The sequence below is a fragment of the Pseudoliparis swirei genome, chromosome 15 (genome assembly GCF_029220125.1).
Source record: "Pseudoliparis swirei isolate HS2019 ecotype Mariana Trench chromosome 15, NWPU_hadal_v1, whole genome shotgun sequence".
NCBI lineage: Eukaryota > Metazoa > Chordata > Actinopteri > Perciformes > Liparidae > Pseudoliparis > Pseudoliparis swirei.
In genome coordinates, this window is record NC_079402.1 from 17107145 (window position 1) to 17130125 (window position 22981).

The 22981-nt window shown below is 43.8% G+C and overlaps 1 protein-coding gene across 1 annotated transcript; it reads right to left on the reverse strand.

Annotated features, from left to right (window-relative positions):
* Positions 1 to 1550: 1550 nt before the first annotated feature.
* Positions 1551 to 21519, reverse strand: LOC130205098 (calmodulin-regulated spectrin-associated protein 1-B-like). Its single transcript, XM_056432239.1, is given in 21 exon segments — positions 1551 to 3048; positions 3900 to 4018; positions 4570 to 4691; positions 4794 to 4881; positions 5171 to 5233; positions 5383 to 5591; positions 6336 to 6484; positions 6583 to 8953; positions 9038 to 9119; positions 9455 to 9540; positions 9824 to 9950; positions 10301 to 10397; positions 10503 to 10642; positions 11005 to 11146; positions 11501 to 11560; positions 12712 to 12792; positions 12876 to 12943; positions 12946 to 13036; positions 14052 to 14314; positions 20491 to 20675; positions 21202 to 21519. Coding segments are annotated over 20 exon segments (4833 nt in total). The 5' UTR covers position 20675; positions 21202 to 21519; the 3' UTR covers positions 1551 to 2757.
* Between the last annotated feature and the right edge of the window lie 1462 nt (positions 21520 to 22981).

Below are 22981 nucleotides of genomic sequence, written 5' to 3' on the forward strand. Positions count from 1 at the left end.
TTAATGTGAAAGTAAAAACGGTTACAACTAATACTAGTATTTATATTTCATTCTACTTTAAACTATACTGCAGAAGTAAGTATTTTACTTTCACTCTATTTAATTATTTTACTGTGTTACCTCTTTTTTTATCAGATGTAGTTACTTCTACGAATTTGGATTTTACAAAGAAAACATTTGATTATGATAAAACATACCATAAATCATCTTCCTATAAATCAGAGATACAGATCTTATAATCTAATATGTAATAGCGTGACATTCCCATGGACTTCTTTTCTAAATTGAGTATGAGTAACTTCCAGAATATTTTGCTGGTGCTGCTTCAGTCTTACGTAAATAACATTTTAAATGCAGGAATTTAACTTGTAATTGGGGTTTTCCTAAATTGTTAAAAAGCTTCTTTTACTGACATTTTCTAATTTCCACCACCGGCTGGGCTGCTCCGGGAGAAATGAAGTGAGGTAAGACATGACCACCAGGTGGCGGAAGTTGACATTCTCCTTTAATAGTTTAATAACTAGTTTCAACACGACACCTTAAATAGTGCTCAGGGTTAAATTATGGTTGATATTCATGAATAAAACAGTCTCTCTCAATGGTTCCGATGATTTTAATGTGGATAAAGGCCACTTGAACACATGAGAACCGTCAGGATGTGCAGAAGGGTCCAAAATAGAATGTGGTGGTATGGAGCACGAAGTATAAATATTTATTATTTATTATATTTATTTGTTTTTGATTGAAATGACATCATTACTTAAAGTATGTCCATTAAAAATGATGTCTAAGCTATAATAATGTCACTACTTAGTAAATATACTGAGCCACGGGGTGATCAGGGTTGAGGGCCACATCAAGCCTGGAGGCGTAAATATATATATATATATATATATATATATATATGTATAATATATATATATATGTATAATATATATATATATAATATATATATATATATACAGGACTGTCTCAGAAAATTAGAATATTGTGATAAAGTTCTTTATTTTCTGTAATGCAATTAATAAAACAAAAATGTCATGCATTCTGGATTCATTACAAATCAACTGAAATATTGCAAGCCTTTTATTCTTTTAATATTGCTGATTATGGCTTACAGCTTAAGAAAACTCTAAAATCCTATCTCATAAAATATTTAATATTTCCTCAGACCAAGTAAAAAAGATTTATAACAGCTGAGTGTTTGTCAATTAACTCAGGAAACCCTTGCAGGTGTTTCTGAGTTAATTAGACAATTCAAGTGATTTGTTTAATACCCTACTAGTATACTTTTTCATGATATTCTAATATTTAGAGATAGGATATTTGAGTTTTCTTAAGCTGTAAGCCATAATCAGCAATAAATCAGAATAAAAGGCTTGCAATATTTCAGTTGATTTGTAATGAATCCAGAATGCATGACATTTTGTTTTTAATTGCATTACAGAAAATAAAGAACTTCATCACAATATTCTAATTTTCTGAGACAGTCCTGTATATATATATTACAGTGCACACACAACTTAAGCAAGAACACACACTTCATCAGAAAACATACCTAGTTGCATTTTATTATATCTTTTCAAAATAAATAAACATAAAATATAACACAATGAAATAAGACTGGTAACTTCTCTGAAAGCCTGTAACAGAATAAAACCTTTAAAATAGTGCCTGCTTTTTAGTAAACATAACTTGTACGTAACGTACCCCCAAAAAATACTACTCCAAAATGTACAAAATGCAGCAAACAAATATCAAGTTTTGTGCAGTTCTCCCTCCATCACGCCGGCTGCCGACTCGGCGGTTCCATGGAATCGACTCGCGTTGAGCGCCAGCAGCTACAGGGACATCGAACGTCTCACTTGAGTCCAGTGATCGGCTAGCGAGCGGCAAACAGCTCGGTGGCGTAGCTCAGTCCATTTGGGTTCAGTGGCATCAGGGATGGGCGGCATATAAGCAGGAAGTCAATACAACACAATTCACCGAGTCTGAGAAGCGCTTCCTGTTTGGAATACGAGTACAATTCCCTTCTTTCTGTAAAACTTTAAATCCTCTGGCGTCTCCATCAGCGGCACAAAGCTCCCAAACAAAAACTAAATAAAAAAATAAAAAATTTTGCTTGGCTCCGTAGTTCTGTTTCCCTTTTTTCTTTTAAAGCAGAATAGAGAGAACACATTCAGAGCGGCGTGCCTCCAGCTCTCCTCAACACAAAGACTCACACACTCTCTCCACACACACACACACACACTGAATAGAAAACAAGACTGGACATTACCACTCACTAAAATTCATTCCATCCTTACATAAAAATAAAAAAAGGTTAGTTCCATCTTCTCAAAGCACCAGTAGGCGTTACTGGTGAATAATACGGGCTCTTTGTGTGGAGCCTGGGTTAATCACAGCAGTCGGGTATTTTCTGCTGAAACAGCATTATGAAGTACATAAATGTTGCACTTGGTATCAGCAGCAGGCTTTACGACAGTGAAGTAGACTCAGTGGTTTTCAACGTGAGGGTCCGTATCCTCGTCACCGCCACATAGGAATCAGTGCGTCATCCATAGTGCCAAATCTTTGAAGGACGTTCCCCTCAAATAAATAGTGTGACATGCAAAAGAAAGAAAAGCGAAAGAAAAGAAGAAAAAAAACATTCAGACTGACGTCTTCATTCTTCAGAACACGTTAGTCACATGATCACACGTCCATCCTCTCATTGGGTCCTGCCCAACAGGAGCAGATGGAACAGAAACGAGTGTCTCACTTCCTCCGTGCGCTGCCAGGTCTCTTGACGTGCCACAGCTGGTTGTGGATGGTCAGGGCGTCCACGCTGACCGACACCGACTTGGCGGTCACCACGTTGAACTGCTTGCGTTCCGAGCTGTACTTGAAGAGCTTGTCGATCATCTTGCGGCCGATGGCGCGCGGCCCCGTCCCCGTGTACTTGACGATCTCCTCCGTGTCCGGGGAGTACGAGTAGATGCCCCGGAACTGGCAGCCGCCGTCGCGGAAGAGGATGATCAGGTGGTTGGACTCGCACTTCTCCAGCTCCTGAGGAAAGAGGAACGGTCGGCTGTGAGGATCATTGGAGCTACATTCAGGGGAGGACATTTATATATTTTTTCGGGAGCAATTTTTGACCCCACTGACTGAAATCCAGGGGCATTTCAAAATAAATTGAGGGCACTTTTTGAAACTTGTGAAATATCATTTAACCTTTGTTCAAAAATAATAAATATACTTATTTAGGCTTTGAGTATATGAGCAATTGTCATAAAAAAGGCAATAATAACACTAGTCGGCAGTAGTTATTAATATAATAATATAATTAATATAATAGAGGGGATAAGGCTTGCAGAATCAGTGACTTCTTTTAAATCACTTCTTAAAACCCATTTTTATAGAACAGTTTTAAGTGATGTCGTCCTTTTATGAGGATCTTTGGTTCCCCTAATCTAGTTTGTCTGTTTTTTATTTTATTTTTTTATTTTAATAAAATAAAATAAAAAATATTTGTTTCTTACTATTCTATTTATTTTTGCCTTGACTCTCTGTAGAGCACTTTGTAACCTTTGTTTTTAAAGGTGCTATATAAATAAAGTTATTATTATTATTATTACATTTTTAAAACCACTATAAACAATTATAACTTATTTCTTAGTTTTTTTTAAACTGATTTTTTTGTGTACAGTACAATAAAGATAGGACAGACACAAAGAACACAAACAAAACGCTATTAAATTATCCTAATTATTAGAGGAATTCATGAGGGCATTTTTTGCCTCTCCTCGTGATGTCGGGGGAAAAATGACATTTCTTGGCGGCAGTTTGGCCCTTTGCCCTCGTGTATTTCCGACGCTGACTACTTTACACATTCACAGTAAATAAGTGCTCCCACTGACCTCCAGAATCACATTCTTCTGGGTCTCATTAACCCTTCCAGCCAGACAGCAGTGGGCGATGGCGTTGATGATGATTGGCTTGTTGGACTTGGAGCTCGGCTCCTTGAAGAGTTTAGGACCTTTTAACAAACAAAACACGACAATGAGATTAAATAAGATGCATGCATAGGCTTATAAGTGTTTAAAGCAATAGTTTTGCTTATGACGCTGGAGCGGGGAAGCGATTAGAAGCTTCGCATAAAGACAGGAAGCAGTGTATGGGCGCAGTGAGTCCAGGAAGTCGTGGACATAGAAACTCTTCCAGGGCGCATTGCCTCGCTTCTTTAAAACGAGGCTGGCTGAGACGTAGCCTGGAGCGCTACATGTTCAATTACATAACAGACGTGTGGCGGCGTTGACCCGCTTACTGTTTCTAGGATGGAAACAACAGGAAGTAGATGTTGAACACGCCTGTTGATGTGTGCAGAAAACACTCTCATCAAACTCATCAGAAACGACATGTTTGTGACAGGTTGCACAGAATGTAGCCGATGGGTCACGCCACATCACCGCCTCTTTGTACAGATACTTCTCTAACCCTAAAATGTGGAGATGTCATCCAACTCTCAGCAGGAAAGCAAATGTTAAGTTAGTCGGAAAAACAAACAGATTTCCCCAGAGTTCTGCTCACCGTTGTACTCGGTTGACGTGATGGAAGAGGCGATGGAGCCGCTCTCCCAGTCCCTCTCCAGGTTCCTGCTCGACGCCCTGCTCAGCACCGGGAACGACTCCACGGAGCACACGGATCCGGCACTGGAGAGCACACTTACAGGGTCAATCGAATAACCCCTCGGATAATTTACATGCCCTCCGATCTTACACACACACACACACACACAACACACAAAGTCTCACCTCTGAGACTCCTCCCCTCCGGAGATGACGCTGTCCGCCTCGGTCGCCAAAGAGAGCGTCGACCCTCGATAACTGCGGCTCAGGTCGGCTGAAAAACGACAGAGACGGAAGGATTTGGGACCAGTCGGTACGGCATTGGCTCTTCCCACCGCGGTTCTACTGTGTGTCTCATAGCCGTTTACAAGCCAGGGATCCAACAAGAGACAGAAAACAACATACAAACAAACAAATGGATCATGAATCAGTCCGAATCAGATACTCTATAAAGCCTGACGGGTGGGTGGAGTAAAAAAGGGTTCATCCCGTTTACTATATTTTCGGGCCGTGCACGTATATGTATGGAGATCACGTCATGCAGAGCAGGTTAGGAGGTTCACCTGCCCTGCAGCCGGCTGCTGAGCCCTGGGCTTTGATCAACAGGGACTTCTTCAGAGAATTACCTGCATCACACACATGTACACACTCAGAGGACGACAACAAATGCACACAAGTGAACGAAACACACGTTTTGTGGACGATGACGACACGGCTCCAGACGCAGAGCACCACACACACATACACGCCGGTTAGGGTCCGGCGGTGTTCTTACGTGTGGTGGATCCTTTGGAGAGGCTGCTGGACTCGGCCCGGTGGAGTGATTTGGGTCTGCTCCTGCTGGATTTGGTGTGTGGGCGTGGCTTAACGAGGCCTTGCTCCTCCATCAGCGCTTCCTGCTTCCTCTGCAGGTATTCCTGCTTGATTATCTCTCGTCGCGCCTTCTCCTCCTCTTTGTGAACGCGGTCCTCTTCCGCCTTGCGCCTTGAGGAGAAAAGGGCATGTTAAAGACACAAAGACACACACACACACACACACACACACACAAACACTTCAGCCTTACTCACACGGGACGAGCGTTACCTGGGGACCTCGAGTCATTAAAAAAAAGAAGAAAAGGAAAACAGCCTTTTTGGTGCACATTCAGCGTGGAGGCAAGGGGCCGTTGTTTTTTAAAACATTTTAAACTGCAATTGAGGTTTTCCTATAAATCTTTGAATATCTGTCATCATATTTATATATTATTGTTTGTTGTTATTGTATTTTGGTTAACGTAATTCATGGTGCTGTTAGATCGGTGTTAGTTCAGGTGCACGCAGAAGATCAAACAGGTTCTGACTGATATGGACGAAAGCAGAATAGTTAGGAAGATAACAAAATATATATGTTGTGAATTTGGAGTGATTAACTGAATCTATTTTTAACACATTTTTGACTTTTTGACTGTGACAATTACAGCGACGAGGCCTGTGTTTGTGTTTGACAGAGGAAGTAGAAGAAAAGGTGAAAGCCCTTTGACTATTGCTTTTAATATTTCACTTAATGAAAACAGAAATCTGAATGTCAATGTTTTGAATGAAGCTTTTTGCCATGAGTCTTGACATCATGTCTGTAGGATAATGTGAATAAAGTAAAGCACAGACGTGGGGCATGTTTCTAAATCATGAGGTCATGAGGCAGGAACACGTCTTAATCAACGTCCTAATTCAGTGTGAAACAGAAACATACCTGGCCTCATCACGTTTCACCTCACTCTCCACCTCTTGATGCTGCTTGCGTAGTCTCGCCTCTTCCGCTTTGCGCTGCTGCTTGAGGAGGAAGGCGTTGCGGCGCTTCGCCATTTCATCCTCTGCTTTCTCCTCTGCCTTCTCCTCGTCCTGGGAGACACATGGAGAGGAGGCCACCGGTGAAATGAGTGATTTAAGCTTCCCGGTCGGCACTCTTTGATATTCCAAAAGTTAGACACCCGTTTTACCTTGAAGAAGTAACCGATCACATTCTTCTGCTCGCCATCTGCCGTGCAGTCTGCAGCCAGTGGATCCGTGAGCTCTGATTGGTCCACCTGGACCCTTGTATTCTCCTCTCCGCCCACCGCCTCTCTCCTTGTGTTCTCCTCGTGTTCTGCAGCCTGAGACGTCAACGCGTTCCCCGACAAGCTCTCGGCTCCCTCTCCGTCACGTTGCTCGGGGTCACCGCCGACCCTGAAGGTGGAGTTTCTCTGAACGCTCGTCTCCGGTCTGGAGCTCTCGACGATACTCCTCTCCTGGAATCTACCAGAACCGTCTCCGCCCTCCAGGGATTGAGAATGCGACTTGACGGCGGCCATCTTGCTGTCCTCTCTACTTTGTTTCAGCTCCGAGGTCTTGCTGCGTTTGCCGGAGCTGAGCTTGGGCGGGCGGCGAGCCGAGGCGGCGGGGCCGCCGGTGATGTCCACGAAGTGAACCGCAAACGACCTCGAGTCCGAGGGAGGAGACGTGGAATGTGTCGTTGTGCTGGCGCTCGATTCTACTCGCTCTGGAGGCGACACCGCGCACTTCATCGGGGGTTCGGGGGATGGCGCCGCCCGCTTCACAGGCGGCTGTGGAGGTGACGCCGCCCGCTTCACAGGCGGCTGTGGAGGTGACGCCGCCCGCTTCACAGGCGGCTGTGGAGGTGACGCCGCCCGCTTCACAGGCGGCTGTGGAGGTGACGCCACCCGCTTCATCAGCTGGTCCTGCTGGAAAGACAGCTGCATCATCTGCTGCTGGATGGAACTCATGGCATTGTTGAGAAGCTCTATGGAGTGGGAACACTCGTTCAGGTCCGGCTCGGCCCCGTTGTCCTGGGGCAGCTTGTTGCTCCTGTTCGTCTCCCCCTCGGTCTGACCTGCCCTTGCCTCCACCTTCAGAGCAGCGAGACACGAGTCATCCCGACACGACTGGGTCTTCATGTGACTCCTGTCACTTAGCTCTGAGAAGGGCGTTGAGTGTTTCAGGGGCAGGGGAAGCGTTTCACTCTTCCCTCCGCCCTTCTTCACGATGTTCAAGAAGGCAGCTTTGCCGAGCTTCAGCCGCTGCCGCGCCGACAGGGTCTCCATCTTCTTCTTCTGGTACTCGATGGCTCGCCGCTGCTCTTCGAGCTGCATGTGGAGCTGCAGCAGCTCTGAAGGCACAACTGGGGGGCTCACCGCCAAGTTCTTCCCCAAAACAGAACTGGGCTCCTTTCCTAGCCAGCCCAAGGTGGTGTCACTCCTCACTTGCCAGGGGGAGCAGGGGGCGACCTCAGAACCATCCGGTGTGGTCTTCTGAGAACTGCTGGTGCTCGAGAATCCATCCCGGAGGCCGAGTTTGAGGAGCTTTCTCTCTGCGAAGCTGGTCATCTTGACGCTGGTGCTGCACGACGCGCTGCAGCTGCTCGCCCACGACGCGGTGCTGAGGCAAGGGCTCGAGCGTCCACTGCCGCCTTCCTTATCGTCCCGCTCGCTCACCTTCAGGTCTTCTCTCAGTTTGGCCGACTCGCCCTCTCCAAATTCACGGCCCTCCCCCTCCTCTAAGAACGCTCCCTTTCCTCTCCTCAGGACTTCTTTCGTCAGCGCCATCTGCTCGTCCTCCTCGTTGTCTTCCTCGAGGTCCGCGATGTCAGAGTCGGAGTCTTGGCCCATTTCAAGCGCAGTGGAAGGAGTTTCTGCCTCGGCCGACGAATGGAGGAAGAAGCCGGAGGACTGCTTCTTCTCGGGCTGAGCGGTGCCTGACGACCCCTCTGTGGGAGGCCTGAGAGAGCGGCGGACTGATTCAGCCACAGGTATAGGCGTGAAGGTACTTTTGTTTAACTCGGCCGCGGGGGCTCTCCTGGGGGCACTGATGGCTGCTTTCCTCGCAGCCGCTGTGGCTTTACAGCGACTCTCGCCACTCTCCTCCTCCTTGTTCAGGCTGATGCTCTTCTCTTTGGCTGGCTTGGAGATGGCCGGCATCAACGGCTCCAGATAATAGCCGTCGGGACCCACGTCGAGGCGGGGGGAGCAACGAGTATTGGAAACCCTGGAGGTGGACGGCGCACTCGGGATTTCCAACTCATCCTGCTCCATGTCGCTCCCAAGCCGACATCGAGGAAGCGCAGAAGGGTGGATCACAGCGACGAGCTCCTCCTCTTCTATTTCCTCCTCCTCGTCCTCGATGCGCATGTGACTCAGCAGGCTTTGAACGCTTAGCCTGTTTTGAGGCAGTTGCGCTCCCGGCATGTGTTTGGGGGTCATGCTCAGTATATTGGAGGCCAGGCTGTCTTTGCTGATGGAGCGAGCGAGGCTGATACTGTCTGCGTCGTCCTCCAGGGGGCAGTGCAAGGCGTAGGGCACTGGCTGGGATAAAGGCCTGGACAGGAGGAGAGGGATACATACCATGTGTGTTAGCCGTGGATCATGGACCGACATGATGCATTGTGATCACACTGCTCACCTCGGCCTCCTCTCGGGCCACGCCAGTATTGAGCCCTGATGCTGTGCATCACATGTCAGAGAGTCGGACCGATTTCCCAGCCCTGTACAAAGAAAATAAGATCAATATTACCTGATGACTTTAATGACTACACATGGGAAATTAACTCTCTAGATTTAATATAAAACTGACTCGAAAGAATAAGATATGAAAGTGAACTATTTTGACATCTATCCCGTTGAAATGCTGACATTAACTCGTCGAGCACCTTGTTTATGTGGATATTCAAATAAGAAAGACAAAAGAATGTCGGTACATTTCTCCTTCAGAAAACAACCGGACTGTTTTTCTTTGTTTCTCTTTCAGCTGCTTGGGGAACTTTGTGACTTGAAGCCGCACACTGCACTGGAGCCGGAGTAAATGATTGTTTTATATTACCTGGAGTGCTCTCCTCAGCCACTTTCTGTTGTCTCTGTCTCAGCGGCAGTAAAGAGTGAGATGTGCTCACGGAGCCTGGTCTACTGCTGTCAGGAGAACACGGAGAGGTTTGGGTTTTAATGTTTAAACAATGTTACTTTTCTCTACTCTGATAGTGTCCTCCCAAAATGACACGAATGTATGCGATTATATCATTTAAATACTTGGGGAAATCCCACCATAGATGTTTATAATACTGCAATTAAGGTGCTGCAGTAAATGTAATCTGGGATTAATAATGAGGCCAATAAAACACTTAACTGTAAAATACAGATCATTAATCAGTAAACGTGTGTGATGTGACTGGTAGACACGGGGTGTGTGTATCACCTGGGGTCGGGACCCGGGGGCGTGGTCAAGATGTCTGCCGAGTTGGATGACGTCAGGAAACTCCGCTTGGTGACGTTGGAGATAGGAATGTGGGATCGTGAAGTCTTGGGCTGCAGCAGCAATCTCACTTGCACACATGATGATATCAAACTTTAGAAGAGATCCCATAATATAAAGTGCCATCAAGAGCCAATAGCAGCAAAATCTATAATACTTGTTTTAACCCCGGGGGGGATTGGTGCATTACAGTTGCTCTTATGTAAGAAGTATAATATATGCACATTTAAATAAAGGACCAATTTGAGGGGTAAATAGTGTACAGAATGATAAAATATATTGCACAACATATGCAGAGAATACAAGTCAAATACAAAAACAGGTTTAAATGTCTGCACCACACACACACAACACACAACCACAGCGTAAATGAGTGAATAACCGTGTGTTTTATATGTTAAAGTAGAGAGTGTGTTGTACCATCTCTGATTTCGTGAAGGTCTCTGGGCTGCACAAAGTCGGGCTTCCCGATCTCAAACCACCAGAAGAGCTCAGCGATGAAGACCATCACGTTGTTCTGCAAGTCACAATGATCACCTTCGAGGCCGATACACCGCAACCACGCGGAAATGTGGTCGGCAGCTCTTTTATTATAACTCTCTGGGTGTGTTTTCGGGCTCACCTTCAGTACCGGTGGAGAATACAGCATGTCCTCGGGCTTCAGATAGAAGCATTTGTTCAGGTACTCGTGAGAGAACTCTTGTAGCAGCTGGATGTTGTACATACTGTCTGCTATGGAGGGGACCTCCTTCAGACAGATATCTGCACACAACAATAAAGGTCAATACTCCCTGTTATAGTGAAGTGGTACATCAATCCTGTTTTAAACCTACTTCTTATGAGAGACTGTGTTTGGCATTTTGGAAAATACCCATTTGCGGAGTTGCAGAGAGTTACATGAGAAGATCAATACCCCTCTCATATTTGTAGACTAAATGTGAGGATATACAGCTTTATCTGTGAGAGGAGTTATACCAAGGAGCACAAATAATTTAACTTTAGTGCTGATTTGTTCACAGCTATCTCTTCCCCCTGCTTCCAGTATTAAAGTCAACCTCAGTTGACCTCATATTTCGTGTCCGGGCCTGAGAGTGGCATCGATCTACAGTCCAGTGTTACCGCACCTTCCAGTCGAATGAGTTCTGGGCAATAGAAGTGGATCACAGCCAGCAGAGCGGTGCCGTCACACACATCCTTCATGAGGTCATCCAGCAGGGGGAAGTGCTGAAGTGCTCGACCCGACATGTGATCTCTGCGGTAACGCACCTACACCGGAGGAGAGGGCGCGAATTTTAACACAGTGATCACACGTATCTCATCAGGAAACTGAGTTACATGCTCACACACACACAACCACGCAACACGCCTCACTTTGTACATTGTGATCTGGCTCTCTTTAACACTTTAGAGAGGAGGTATCTACTGCTGTTTAGATGGATGTGGTCATGTGGAGCTTTGCAAAGTCTGTGTGGTACAATACTGTAAAGACAATACTTCTCTCATAAGGACTGGCAAGGATGCTCAGCGCTTTCAGGTATCATAATGTAATGAAGACTAATGATGGGAGGGGCGGGGCGGTCAGGATAAAATAAAAAAAAGGCTTTGTGTTGAGTACATTACCATGCGAGAGAACTCCACAGGCTCCAATAGGTAGCTGGCCAGAGCATGCAGCGTATCAGGCTGGTGAGGGAAGAAAGAAATGATGGGGAGGAAGTTCGTGAAATGAGATGAGGCAAGCCGTAACTGGGAGAGTGGACTCCAGACAGATTAGTGAGAACTGTGTGTTGTTTCACTTTGTTTTGAGGGAGGGGGGCGGGGTGACGTGAAAGCTCAGCTGAATACTGAAGGCACTGCGTTAGGCTTTGATGCGAAGTAAAATCAAAAAGATAAGCAGGAAACGAGTGTCTCGTGAGCTAGCTGTTTCTTCCTTTGCCACCAGGGGGCACTGTGTCATCTTCACTGAATAATACTGTATTTATACATCCCTGTCTGACACTGAAACACACACACACAAACACACACCTCAGACAGACACTCACACAAAGATAGCGGTTTCACTTACAGGTACAAGCTTCCAGTACCATTTGGAGGGAGACTAGTATCCAAGAGGCAGGAAAGGGGGGGAAGTTTGGGGAGACACAAACAGGAAGAGCAGCAGACAAGTCAAGGGTCATATTCAGTGACAAGAAATCAGATTATCCCCCATTACCATGGAGACTGATCTGATCTTAATGTCAACTGGAAAGGGGTTGGCAGAAAAAGGGGGAAACTACTTGAGGTGTTGGTGTATATTGTAATTAAAGGTTCATAGAGAGGCGTGGGAGAGTTGAAGGGGATCCAGAGACATGTCTCAAGTCAAATATATGAATAAACAGACATAACAATTATTATAATCTCCAATCAGCATCACAGATAAATGGACATAAATCCGCTCAGACATCTGGAAGATGCTCCTTACAACTTTAGGACGAGTCTGAAAGTCCTTGTGTTGTTTTAAAAGTTTTCTTCAGTGTCAACGTGATCCAGTGAGAGTTGCCTGTACATGACAAACAGGAAGTGCTGATACACAGGGCTCAAATTGGCGACCACGGCCAGGCCGTGAACATTGTGTGTTTCAATCTGTGATCAGAAGGTGACATGAGGTGCTCGTCAGATCTCAAAGACTAAATCTCCACCCGACTGTTACTGCACCCGGTGAGGAAAGGACGCGTATGAGATCCCAGACAGACAGACAATAAACAAAGGCAACAAAATTACAAAAGAAAGACACTATTCAACAGAAAGGAGAGAAGGAGACAAGGAGACAAGGTGACACACACACAAGCTGTTACCTTCTGGTGACCCGGTGACTCCAGCAAATGTTGCTTCATTTTCAGCTCTTTTCCCATGATCTCTCTCATCTTTGTGTTCACCTGTAACGACAAAGGTGCTGTGGGTCCACACAGATAGGAGAAAGCACGCATGTCAAACACCAACACCCGAGTCTGGTTCTCACCTTGTTGATCCAGAAGACCATCGCGTCTTCCAGGTCAAAAGGCAAGTCCTTGGAGGCACTGAAGTTCGAAAACGCTTGACACTGGACACCACCTTCTCGACGCTGATCATCTCCACGATGTAGGCCATCATCAGCGCGTCAATGAGGTGGATGTGGGAGCTCTGGAAGGATTAATATGTTGATGATTATATTGCATACAACTGCATTTTAAAAACAGTATTATCGTACATATGTGTGCTTTCCTGTGAAGAAAAAGACGATTTTAAAATCACAAGAGGTAGGAGATGCCCCATCACAGAGTTGCAGTGGAAACGGGAGACTTTCCTACTGGAACATGCAGATTCAAACAGCAAAATCCGCGTCTGCACGCGAGAGGAACACTCCTGAAGTTCATTATTTTATGACTCACTGTTCATTAGCGGTGCAGAAAGGCCGGACACAATGAAAGTGTGTGTGCTTTGCTGGTAGCCTGGCAACGGATTTCTTTTTACATAAAAAAAGTAATTTTTCATCCGACGTCTCAAATAAAGAATCTATTTCCCTGAATGATGCTGTCAGTCTCTTCCGTGTCTCTGTCGCCAAGAGCAAAGAATACTTTATTATTAATAATAATAATAATAATAGATTCTATTTGTAAGGCACTCTTCATCCAAGAATCTCAGAGTGCCACAGAGCGAGTACGTGGTTAAAACTCACTATAATAAAAAACAGGTCATAAAACTCAACTAAAAGACATAGTTTCACACTCTGACGTGTAAACTTCTGCTTCTCAGCACGCCTCTTGCCTTCTGTGTTTTCACACCTGTGGGATGTGACTAATACCTCACAAGAGTGGGTTCACATCAAAAGAAACATGTTGAGAATGTTGCTTCATGAATATTTTAGGTGAACACTCTGAAACTTAAAAAAACATCCACTGGTGGCTCATATTTCTTGGCTGTGGAAAGCAAAGTGTGCTAGTTGGCAGATGGAGGCGTGGGTTGTCCGTCCACTAGGTTCCACTACTGCAGAGAATGCTCCCAACATTGGCATGCCAGTGAACATATTGTGTCTTATTACTAATCTACCAATTCTTAAATTAGTCTCAATGGATCGTCTCGGCCAGTGTTAACCCAACGTAGACGTATCGTCACATTAAGCAATCATAGCAATCGACGTAGACGTCGAGTAACCCACCATCTTGATGGAAGCCGAGCTGAGGTCCAGATCGGAGACCGGCATGTTGTCTGCCTCCAGGACGTAGATGCCCTTCCTGGACAGGGCCTGGAGGACAGCCTGGTGGCTCTGGAGCGAGGCGGCCTGCTCGGCGAGCAGGATGAGCCCGCACACCCGGCAGTAGAGCTCCCCGGACAGCAGCTGGCGGATGATGGACGGCTTGATGTGCTCCTGCTCATACTGGTCGGTGTAGAAGGGATTCCGCAGGTCTGCAGGGATGTGATCTGGAAACAATGACGAGCAAGCGCGTGCCATTAAAATACGGTCTGGTTGATAATGTATTTTACATATATTAAAGTTGTATTAAGTCACAATCCGTACTGTGCATCCCATCAGTGCCTCACCGTGTTACGTAACAGACACTCTCCCAGGACTCGGACGTTTAATGTCTTAGACTTAATGAGAAACCATTGCAAGAGGAGAGCACTGAGGGAAAGCCAAAGGTCAAACAGCACGACGAGCAGCCATGAAGGCCCGCAGGTGGAGCGCAGGCCTTAAACCAAGCTGACAGGATTTAGTGGTGCGTAAGCTGCCAGCGGGGTGCGTTCATGCTCCTGGACACAGACATGGGGCCGCTATTTTTATACGCCTTGGGCATGTTAATCCAGAATTAATGTCTGAAGAAAATGGAAATGGAGCTTCCAGCACTTTCCAGGTAGATTTCCACAGGAATCAACAAGGAGACTGTTGTCTGATAGTGTTGTAATGCATATGATGAGGATAAAAAACTCAAATATAAAAATGGGTTCAGGAATTTTTCAGGAATCAATTATCAGTTTCACTATTATTATTTGAAGAAAAATAAATCCTCCACAAATTGGGCCTCATTTAAGTAGTTTGTCCCATCTATAGAGATATAGAGTATGTAACTCCAGTCAAATTAGCCTAAAGGAATATGATTATTTTCTTTTTTTTAATCAAGAGTTGAACAAATGTAAAGGTTAATATCGCTCTCATCCTACTGTCAGGGGGCGTTAACCGTATGTAGATGTCACCTGAGTACAGTCAGGTGTGTTGGGCAATAGAGCGGAAGGGCATACTATTTTTCAACCGCATATTAAGACAAAACGAGGATTTTCCGTTTAATATGAGTTTAATTTATGTTTCTGTTGCTGTTCTGCAAATAAATGAAAGTATGGAAGTGACACAACGAAAAGAATGCGCGTTGAATTTACTGACCGCTCCTCCAAACAAATACTAAGAGAATGAAGCAGAGGCTTTAAAATACCCACATTTAAAAAGAGGATAAATGATGATACTTGGATCAATAGTCAACCACTCAACGACAGCATCTTTTCTCACTTAGCTTCACTTAGAAGCCAGCTGACTGAGGTGAACAGGCAAAGTAAGACAGCCATCAGCGGAAAACACACACACACACACACACACACACACACACACGGCAGGCTCCAATCAGAGCTCCAGCACACTGTGACAGAGCTGATCCAGACTGCTTGCCTGGCACAGTCCACCTGCAGTAACGATCTCACTCTGTGCTTCTGTGTCGTGCTGCATGTCGGCTTCAGAATCCCAGACCCCTTCACAAAATGCTCATCACACGTCCACCCAGGTCTGGATTCGTCTCGTTTGTGTTTCTCCCAACGAGACCAAATCTTTCCCGTCTTCCTCTGGCCGATTTCCAAACACATCTCTCTTCATCTTGCCACTTCCTCAGCCTCAGCTGTCCCCACAATGCCCAATCATCCTCCTTGGTTGCCGTGGAGATGGTGATGGGGAATGCCAACATGGCTGAAGGGTGGGGGCTGGGTTGCAGTTTCCTCCCATCACTAAGGCCTGCTCGTTGAATCGTTTTATGGTCCCCGACATCAGGAGGTCTGTGTGTGTGTGTGTGTGTGGCTGAAGGGAATTGGTGGAGGAGGAGTAGCAACTGTCCTCATCGTAGTTGCTAATACTCCTTAAATATTCATCATCCACACCTGATCCAAGCGTCACAGCCCACCCTGGTGTGCATGTGTGTGTGTGTGTGTGTGTGTGGGGGGGGGGGGGATGCAGGCAAAGCCTTTGTTCCTATTCGTTCAGACACAAGGTCAGATTGATCAGCAGGGATCTTTCTGACAGTCGGGCAGGGCCGTCAGACTCTGGGCTCTGCAGGGGGAAGACACTTCTCTCTGCAGGAAGGCTTCATGGAGAATCCCCCTAACAGTGTGTTGGGAACATAGCCTCCAAGCCATTGCACCCAGTGGGCACACCTATAAGTCTGACCCTGCAGGAAGACAAATAAAAAGGCTGGTGGTGCATGCAGCAAATACTTCTAGTTTAATTCAGTTTTTCATCATCATTTGATTTAATGCCACTGGTAGTTAATCGCAAAGTTTATGTACAAAAATACCCCTGGACAATATATAAATCTCATAATTTTGTTATACATATCAGAATCGGAACCCAGTTTTGCCTATGATATTCAACATAACACACATTCTTACGTACGAGTATTATATATCCATGAACAGTAAATAAACGAGCAATGCATTTATTTTTTGGGTGTGCTGGCTGATCGCAGATAAACATAATGATAATATAAGAATAATAAACTAGTTATTGTCGGAAAACCTGCCGAGTCACATTGATTTAAAGGTTTGATTGCAAACAGGAAATATGTATCGAAGAAAATATAAGTCAAATGTCATCATAACACACGTTCTCTGTCGCCTATGTATATTTCCTCCTACTGCTTATGTATTCCAGTATTGTATTTAAGTCTTCACGCTATTGGAAAAGAGGAAAGCTTTATGAAAGTATGTGAAAGATGAATTTTTTTTAAACAGCGTCTCTAATCAGAAAACACATTTCCGTGGTTTCTAGTGAAAACAAAAGAAACATTTTGGTCATTTTAAGGCCTTATAAAAGCTGCCGTGAGTCTAAACAAACAGGCGGGCCTCCAGTTCCAATCCCTTTAACCACTTAAACATGTGACTGGCTCGGCTGACTTTCACACACGCAGACAACACAGTGCTTCCAAATGTGCCCTCTAATCTAATAAAACTGTTTTGGTTCCTGTGACCTCCACACTGAGCATGAGTGACCAGAGACGGCCTCGCGGTAAACAAACAGGCTGCACGTCAACACCACGTTGTTTCAAAACAGGGGAACACCGCTGCTCCCGTCTGGGATGTTAGTCGTAGATATTATAGGATTAACATGGAATAATGAGTTTATTTTTGATTTTTTTTTTTTTCCCGATCAGCAAAATATACAACAACAAGTAAACTTTTTTAGAAGGAAAAAGATACCTGTGGTTGACCGAAAGGATTAAGGCTCAAGATATCTAGCTATAAGTGCCCTAACCTATGATTGCCTAAAAAAACTTGTTTTAAAGAACCTTATATATATACAGGACTGTCTCAGAAAATTAGAATATTGTGATGAAGTTCTTTATTTTCTGTAATGCAATTAAAAAAACAAAAATGTCATGCATTCTGGATTCATTACAAATCAACTGAAATATTGCAAGCCTTTTATTCTGATTTATTGCTGATTATGGCTTACAGCTTAAGAAAACTCAAATATCCTATCTCTAAATATTAGAATATCATGAAAAAGTATACTAGTAGGGTATTAAACAAATCACTTGAATTGTCTAATTAACTCGAAACACCTGCAAGGGTTTCCTGAGCCTTGACAAACACTCAGCTGTTATAAATCTTTTTTTTAACTTGGTCTGAGGAAATATTAAAATTTTATGAGATAGGATTTTAGAGTTTTCTTAAGCTGTGTTATAATCAGCAATATTAAAAGAATAAAAGGCTTGCAATATTTCAGTTGATTTGTAATGAATCCAGAATGCATGACATTTTTGTTTTTTTAATTGCATTACAGAAAATAAAGAACTTTATCACAATATTCTAATTTTCTGAGACAGTCCTGTATATATTTAAAAAAAAAAAAAAAAAAAAAAAAAAAACCAGAAATTCAAGCATTTGTCCCCATAATCCGTTACTTCTTATAAATACATAGTGTGTCGTTTAATAATGTTACATTTGTATGTTTTTCTTTTATTGTGCGAATAAATTAAATAAAATTTACAAATTTAAATTGAAAAGTCAATGTTTCAGCACAATGTGACGTCAGGACGGCGGCAAATCAAATTAGAGGAAGGAGGAAGCTTGAGGGGGGGGGCGGTGATGGTTTGGTGTTTATCATGAGTAACTGATCAGGGAGGTACATCTTAAACCAGCAACTTCCACTGTTGTCACTAAGCATAACAACACTCCAGCTGTTAGGAGATCAGTGTGATATCAACCATGGTGCTTTGGTGCAAGGCTGGTTGTGGATGTCAGATTTGTTTTCATTTGTGAAAGTGACATCTTCCCTTTGTAAACAGGTTTCATTATCCTTCCTTTATATTCGAATGCCATCCTGATCAGACGCTATAAACCTCACATCACTTCACAAGCTTTACGTGTTCGGGTTCTGCTCCACTCTCAGAGTCAATTTACTGAGTCATCCACTGCGAACCAGAACACTTAACACTGTCTGGCTCAGAGAATGAATATGATGATGGAGATTTTTCCTGTCCCGGATGATTGTCTCAGCCTCCTTTGAAATGCCTCGTTGTCATGCTGATGAAATGAAGCCACGGAGAGGAGTAGGCTAGCAGGAACCGCACAGCTGATCTCCTGCTCACACTTCCCACCATCCAAGGAGTCACTTCAAGACATTTACTTCCAGCCATGTAGAGAAATCATTTGTTATGTTTTAGTAGACCTTGTAAGAGCGGGCAAGGCTAGTGACCCGTCTATAAAAGACGTCGGCTGATCGTGAGATGTCGGCCGAGGTCTTCACTCGCTAACGCGAAGGTCTGGACTGTTGCTAAGCTGTTGTCTTTTATACAGGAAGTTTGTTTACCTTTTTACATATTGAACACATTTATTCAGGAGTGGGCGCTGGATTTTTAGACAAAATCTATTCATATTGTCTTTTCGGACCAAATACTGACATAAACCATATAATAACAACACTACTAACCCTCTTCATGTATAGTCACAGATCAAACATCGAACTGCATCAACTGATGATGTATTAAATTGACTCCTATCCTTAACTCCTATACAAAGAAAACTACAATGACTATATACAAATAAAATACACATTCGTATGAGAGAAAAGGAGATGGACAAATTCAGCTCATGGCCTCAATGTAATGAGTGTGATGACTATAGTGTGGGCATCATTGACTTTACTATCTAAATCAGTCCAGAGACTAGATGTGTGAAGTCATCGGTGGTTTACGGCTTCAGCTTTCTTGTTGCTTTAAACTCTGGACAGGCCTTCAAGATACCAGCGAGTCATACCAATTAAGGTCAAATGATTATTTTCCTATAAATTAATCTGCTGATGGCTTCCTCAACTCATTGCACATGAGTTTGGTCTGGATTATAATGTCAGGCAAAAAAAGTCAGTCACGATTTCCGTCAACCCAATGTGACTTTTTAAAAAGTCAAAATATAAATTTAACAAACATTCATTTACTATCTGAATGTACACACAAGAGAACAACAAACTAAATGGCAAACAAGGTAATGTTTGCCATGTTGGGTTTAGTAGTTACTTAACCCTTGTGTTGCCTTAGGGTCATTTTGACCCGAATCAATATTACACCCTCCTGTTGCCTTTGGGTCATTTTGACCCGATTCAATGTTTCACCCTCCTGTTACCTTTATATTTACTAACATATTTTACCCTTTGGGTTCAATTTGACGCCAGCAATTAAAACCTCCAGAAAATTCTTAGAATTAATATTGTTTTCCAAGTTTAAGTGTGAGGCACTTTATGTTTGTTTGTTGACTACCGAAAGAACACCGACATTAAACATTGAATGGGGTCAAATTAATCCTAAGGCGGGGGGAGGGTGTAAAATTGATTCGGGTCAAAATGACCCTAAGGCAACACAAGGGTTAAAGGAAGAATTGCATCAGATTGTTGTCAAATATTTAGTTTGACTAATCGTATTTAAATTATATTTTCAGCTCTAAGTGTAAGAAATTAAATCTACATGACCTGACATCATTTCTAAATCCTCTGGTGGAGTTGTTTACAAGCATGACTAAATTGTGTGCTGTATCTTTCTATCCATTGATACCAGGCCTGTAGTATAGGTATAGTGTTGTTGCTCAGTCTTGATCAGAGCATGACAGAAAATGAATTATTGCAAATGTTCCAGCTCCATTTACAACATTTGCATCCAGCCAATTATCTATGCAACTACAGTACTGAGTCTATAAAGCACAAACAACATAGAGGCTATACATGTGCATATGTCATCTTTACAGATAACGAACCCTACTTCAGGGCTACACAGCTGGAGACTGGACCCACTCATGCACCGCATATTGTTTTGCTCCAATACATATATTAACGTGAGAGATAGTTGAAGCCTTACCTATACCATAAGCTATGGCGAACAACCAGCGGAGGTTTGCGTCTATTTTGGCTCGTGCGGAGTCGTAGAGCTCCAGCGGCACGACCTGCGCCTCCATGCCTGCTCCACCCGCATCATCTGCCGCTGCTGCCGCCGCCCTCCTCCTCCAGGTGCTGTCCCTGCCAGCACTCACCTCCACGTCCATCCTGCACGGAGGGACACAAACGCATCACTGCCTGGAGTAGCAGCCGGTTGCATTACGTCATAGACACGGAGAACCACAACAAGCAGGGCCCTGGCCTCACTGACAGCACCTTCACTGATGACGACGACGAACTACAACATAAAGTCACATCGTTTAAGTCTTGTTCGCGTCTCACATTTTAACACGTCAGAAAAAAACACTATTTATTTGCACCTGGTTGCAGTTGACTAGCTTGGAATGAATGGAAAAAGCAGCACCTTTTGGACATGACTGAGCCAACGCTCTGTGTTTTATAGCTACCAGTATTTGAAGACATTTATGGGCGTTTTCAACAGTAGTTGTGTTTTTCTAGCTCGGTCCAGTCGAGGCAGGACTTGGGTGACCAGTAGACGACCCAACGGCAAGCGAGCACCATGAAGTTCAGAGCACCGTGAGCTAGGTTTGCTAGCTAAACTACGCACACACACACACACACACACACACACACACACACACATGTACGCCGACAGATACAACAAAAGACCCACCTTTAGGAGTGCATTGGGTTGCTCTCGACAGCGTTGTGTTCCGAGACGTGTGGCTACACCGCCGACATGCTGGCCTGTCTGCAGCTAGCGGTGAAATAACGAGAGGACTCCTCCCCTGCCGAGGGACACAAATCTCCGGGCCTCTGAGGCAAAAGCTGCGACTGGCGGCTGATGGTCGTTAATCCAATAGAAGAAAACAAATATGTTTGGCAACCACCCGGAAGTCTGTTTCCGAGGGAATTATGAATGTCCGAAAGCCAGCTGTTTCATAATAAGGCTGTCATCGCCTCTGGGAGAGGACCAGCGGGTCTAACGGTGCTCCGGCAGCCCTGTTGTCGGAGCCTGTCTCTATGGGGACGACTGTTGTCTGCTCGGCTGCAGCGCGCCTGTTCGCCGACAGAGGGCGCTGTGGGCTCGGACTGGGACAGAAAGCACCGCTGATAGCCTACTGGTGATATTGCGATACTATCTAAGAGTAGTGCACTTTCACAATAAAATCCATGAAGGACGTGGAGCCCAATAGTGTTTCATAATAAACGAACAAAGAAGACATTACGAATTAAAGAAGTAAGTATTCACTTGAACAATTAATTCAAATAGAAAATCCATTCAATCCTAATTTTCTCAAATTGGTAATGGTCATGTTACCTCAATTGTCATTGTGGAATTGTTTATTTCTATGTTTGTTTAATTTAATAATCGCATTTTTTCCAGATTAAAACGTTCCTCTCCTCTAACATTTCAGCATCAACATCCAGGCACTGTATCTGTTTTAAAACATGTGAGTTATGGCAAGCAATAGTACCTCTTAGATAGATACAAGGACAAATACAGAGAACATACTTTAAAAAGTGCTTGACTAATATACTCAGCTGTTCCACCATGTTATACAATTGCTACATAGGCTAAATAGTACTCCTAATGACTATATAATTGTGTGTTTCCCCCATGTATAGATCACAGTTCACACATATATACACCACCACTTTCACATACACATTCTCTACCAAGATGTTAAATATTTGAGTTGTCTGGTCAGCGATGGCCAGCAGTCAACTGATACACAGCCTGTGGCTTTAATGCTCATAGATCAACAATGAATATTACAGGTGAACTGTGAATGTTATATTACACAGATTGAGACTATATTATCTATATTAAAAGGATATGGAAGTCCTCCATAAAATCTGTGAAGGCTAATGGGATATTTCTATAAAGGCTGCTATACACATCGCTTATTTCGATCACCACCAAAAGCCCCCCTTTCCATCCATTGTTAATTGTAATTGTAGCTGAAAACACTGCTATACGCAATATTCCACATCGTCAGTAGCTTTAGTCTTTAGGTTGCAACCGAGACACATGTGAAATGTATTTAACAGTATATTCCAGGTAACCTAGAAACATATATATTTAGTGTGTAGAAATGAACTGAATTCTATTTTCCAGATGATCTATCAATTCGTTTTCTTCCAAGGATCCAGCACAGATCAATAGAATATCTAAAAAGGAAACCATTAGCAGCCAGTTGGTGGTAAATATGTTTAACCCTCCTGTTGCCTTCGGGTCAATTTGACCCGATTCAATGTTTAACCCTCCTGTTACCTTTATATTTACTGACATATTTTACCCTTGGGGTCAATTTGACCCCAGCTATTAAAATCTCCAGAAAATTATTAGAATTAATATTGTTTTCCAAGTTTAAGTGTGAGGTACTTTATGTTTGTTTGTTGACTACCGAAAGAACACCGACATTAAATATTGAATCGGGTCAAATTGA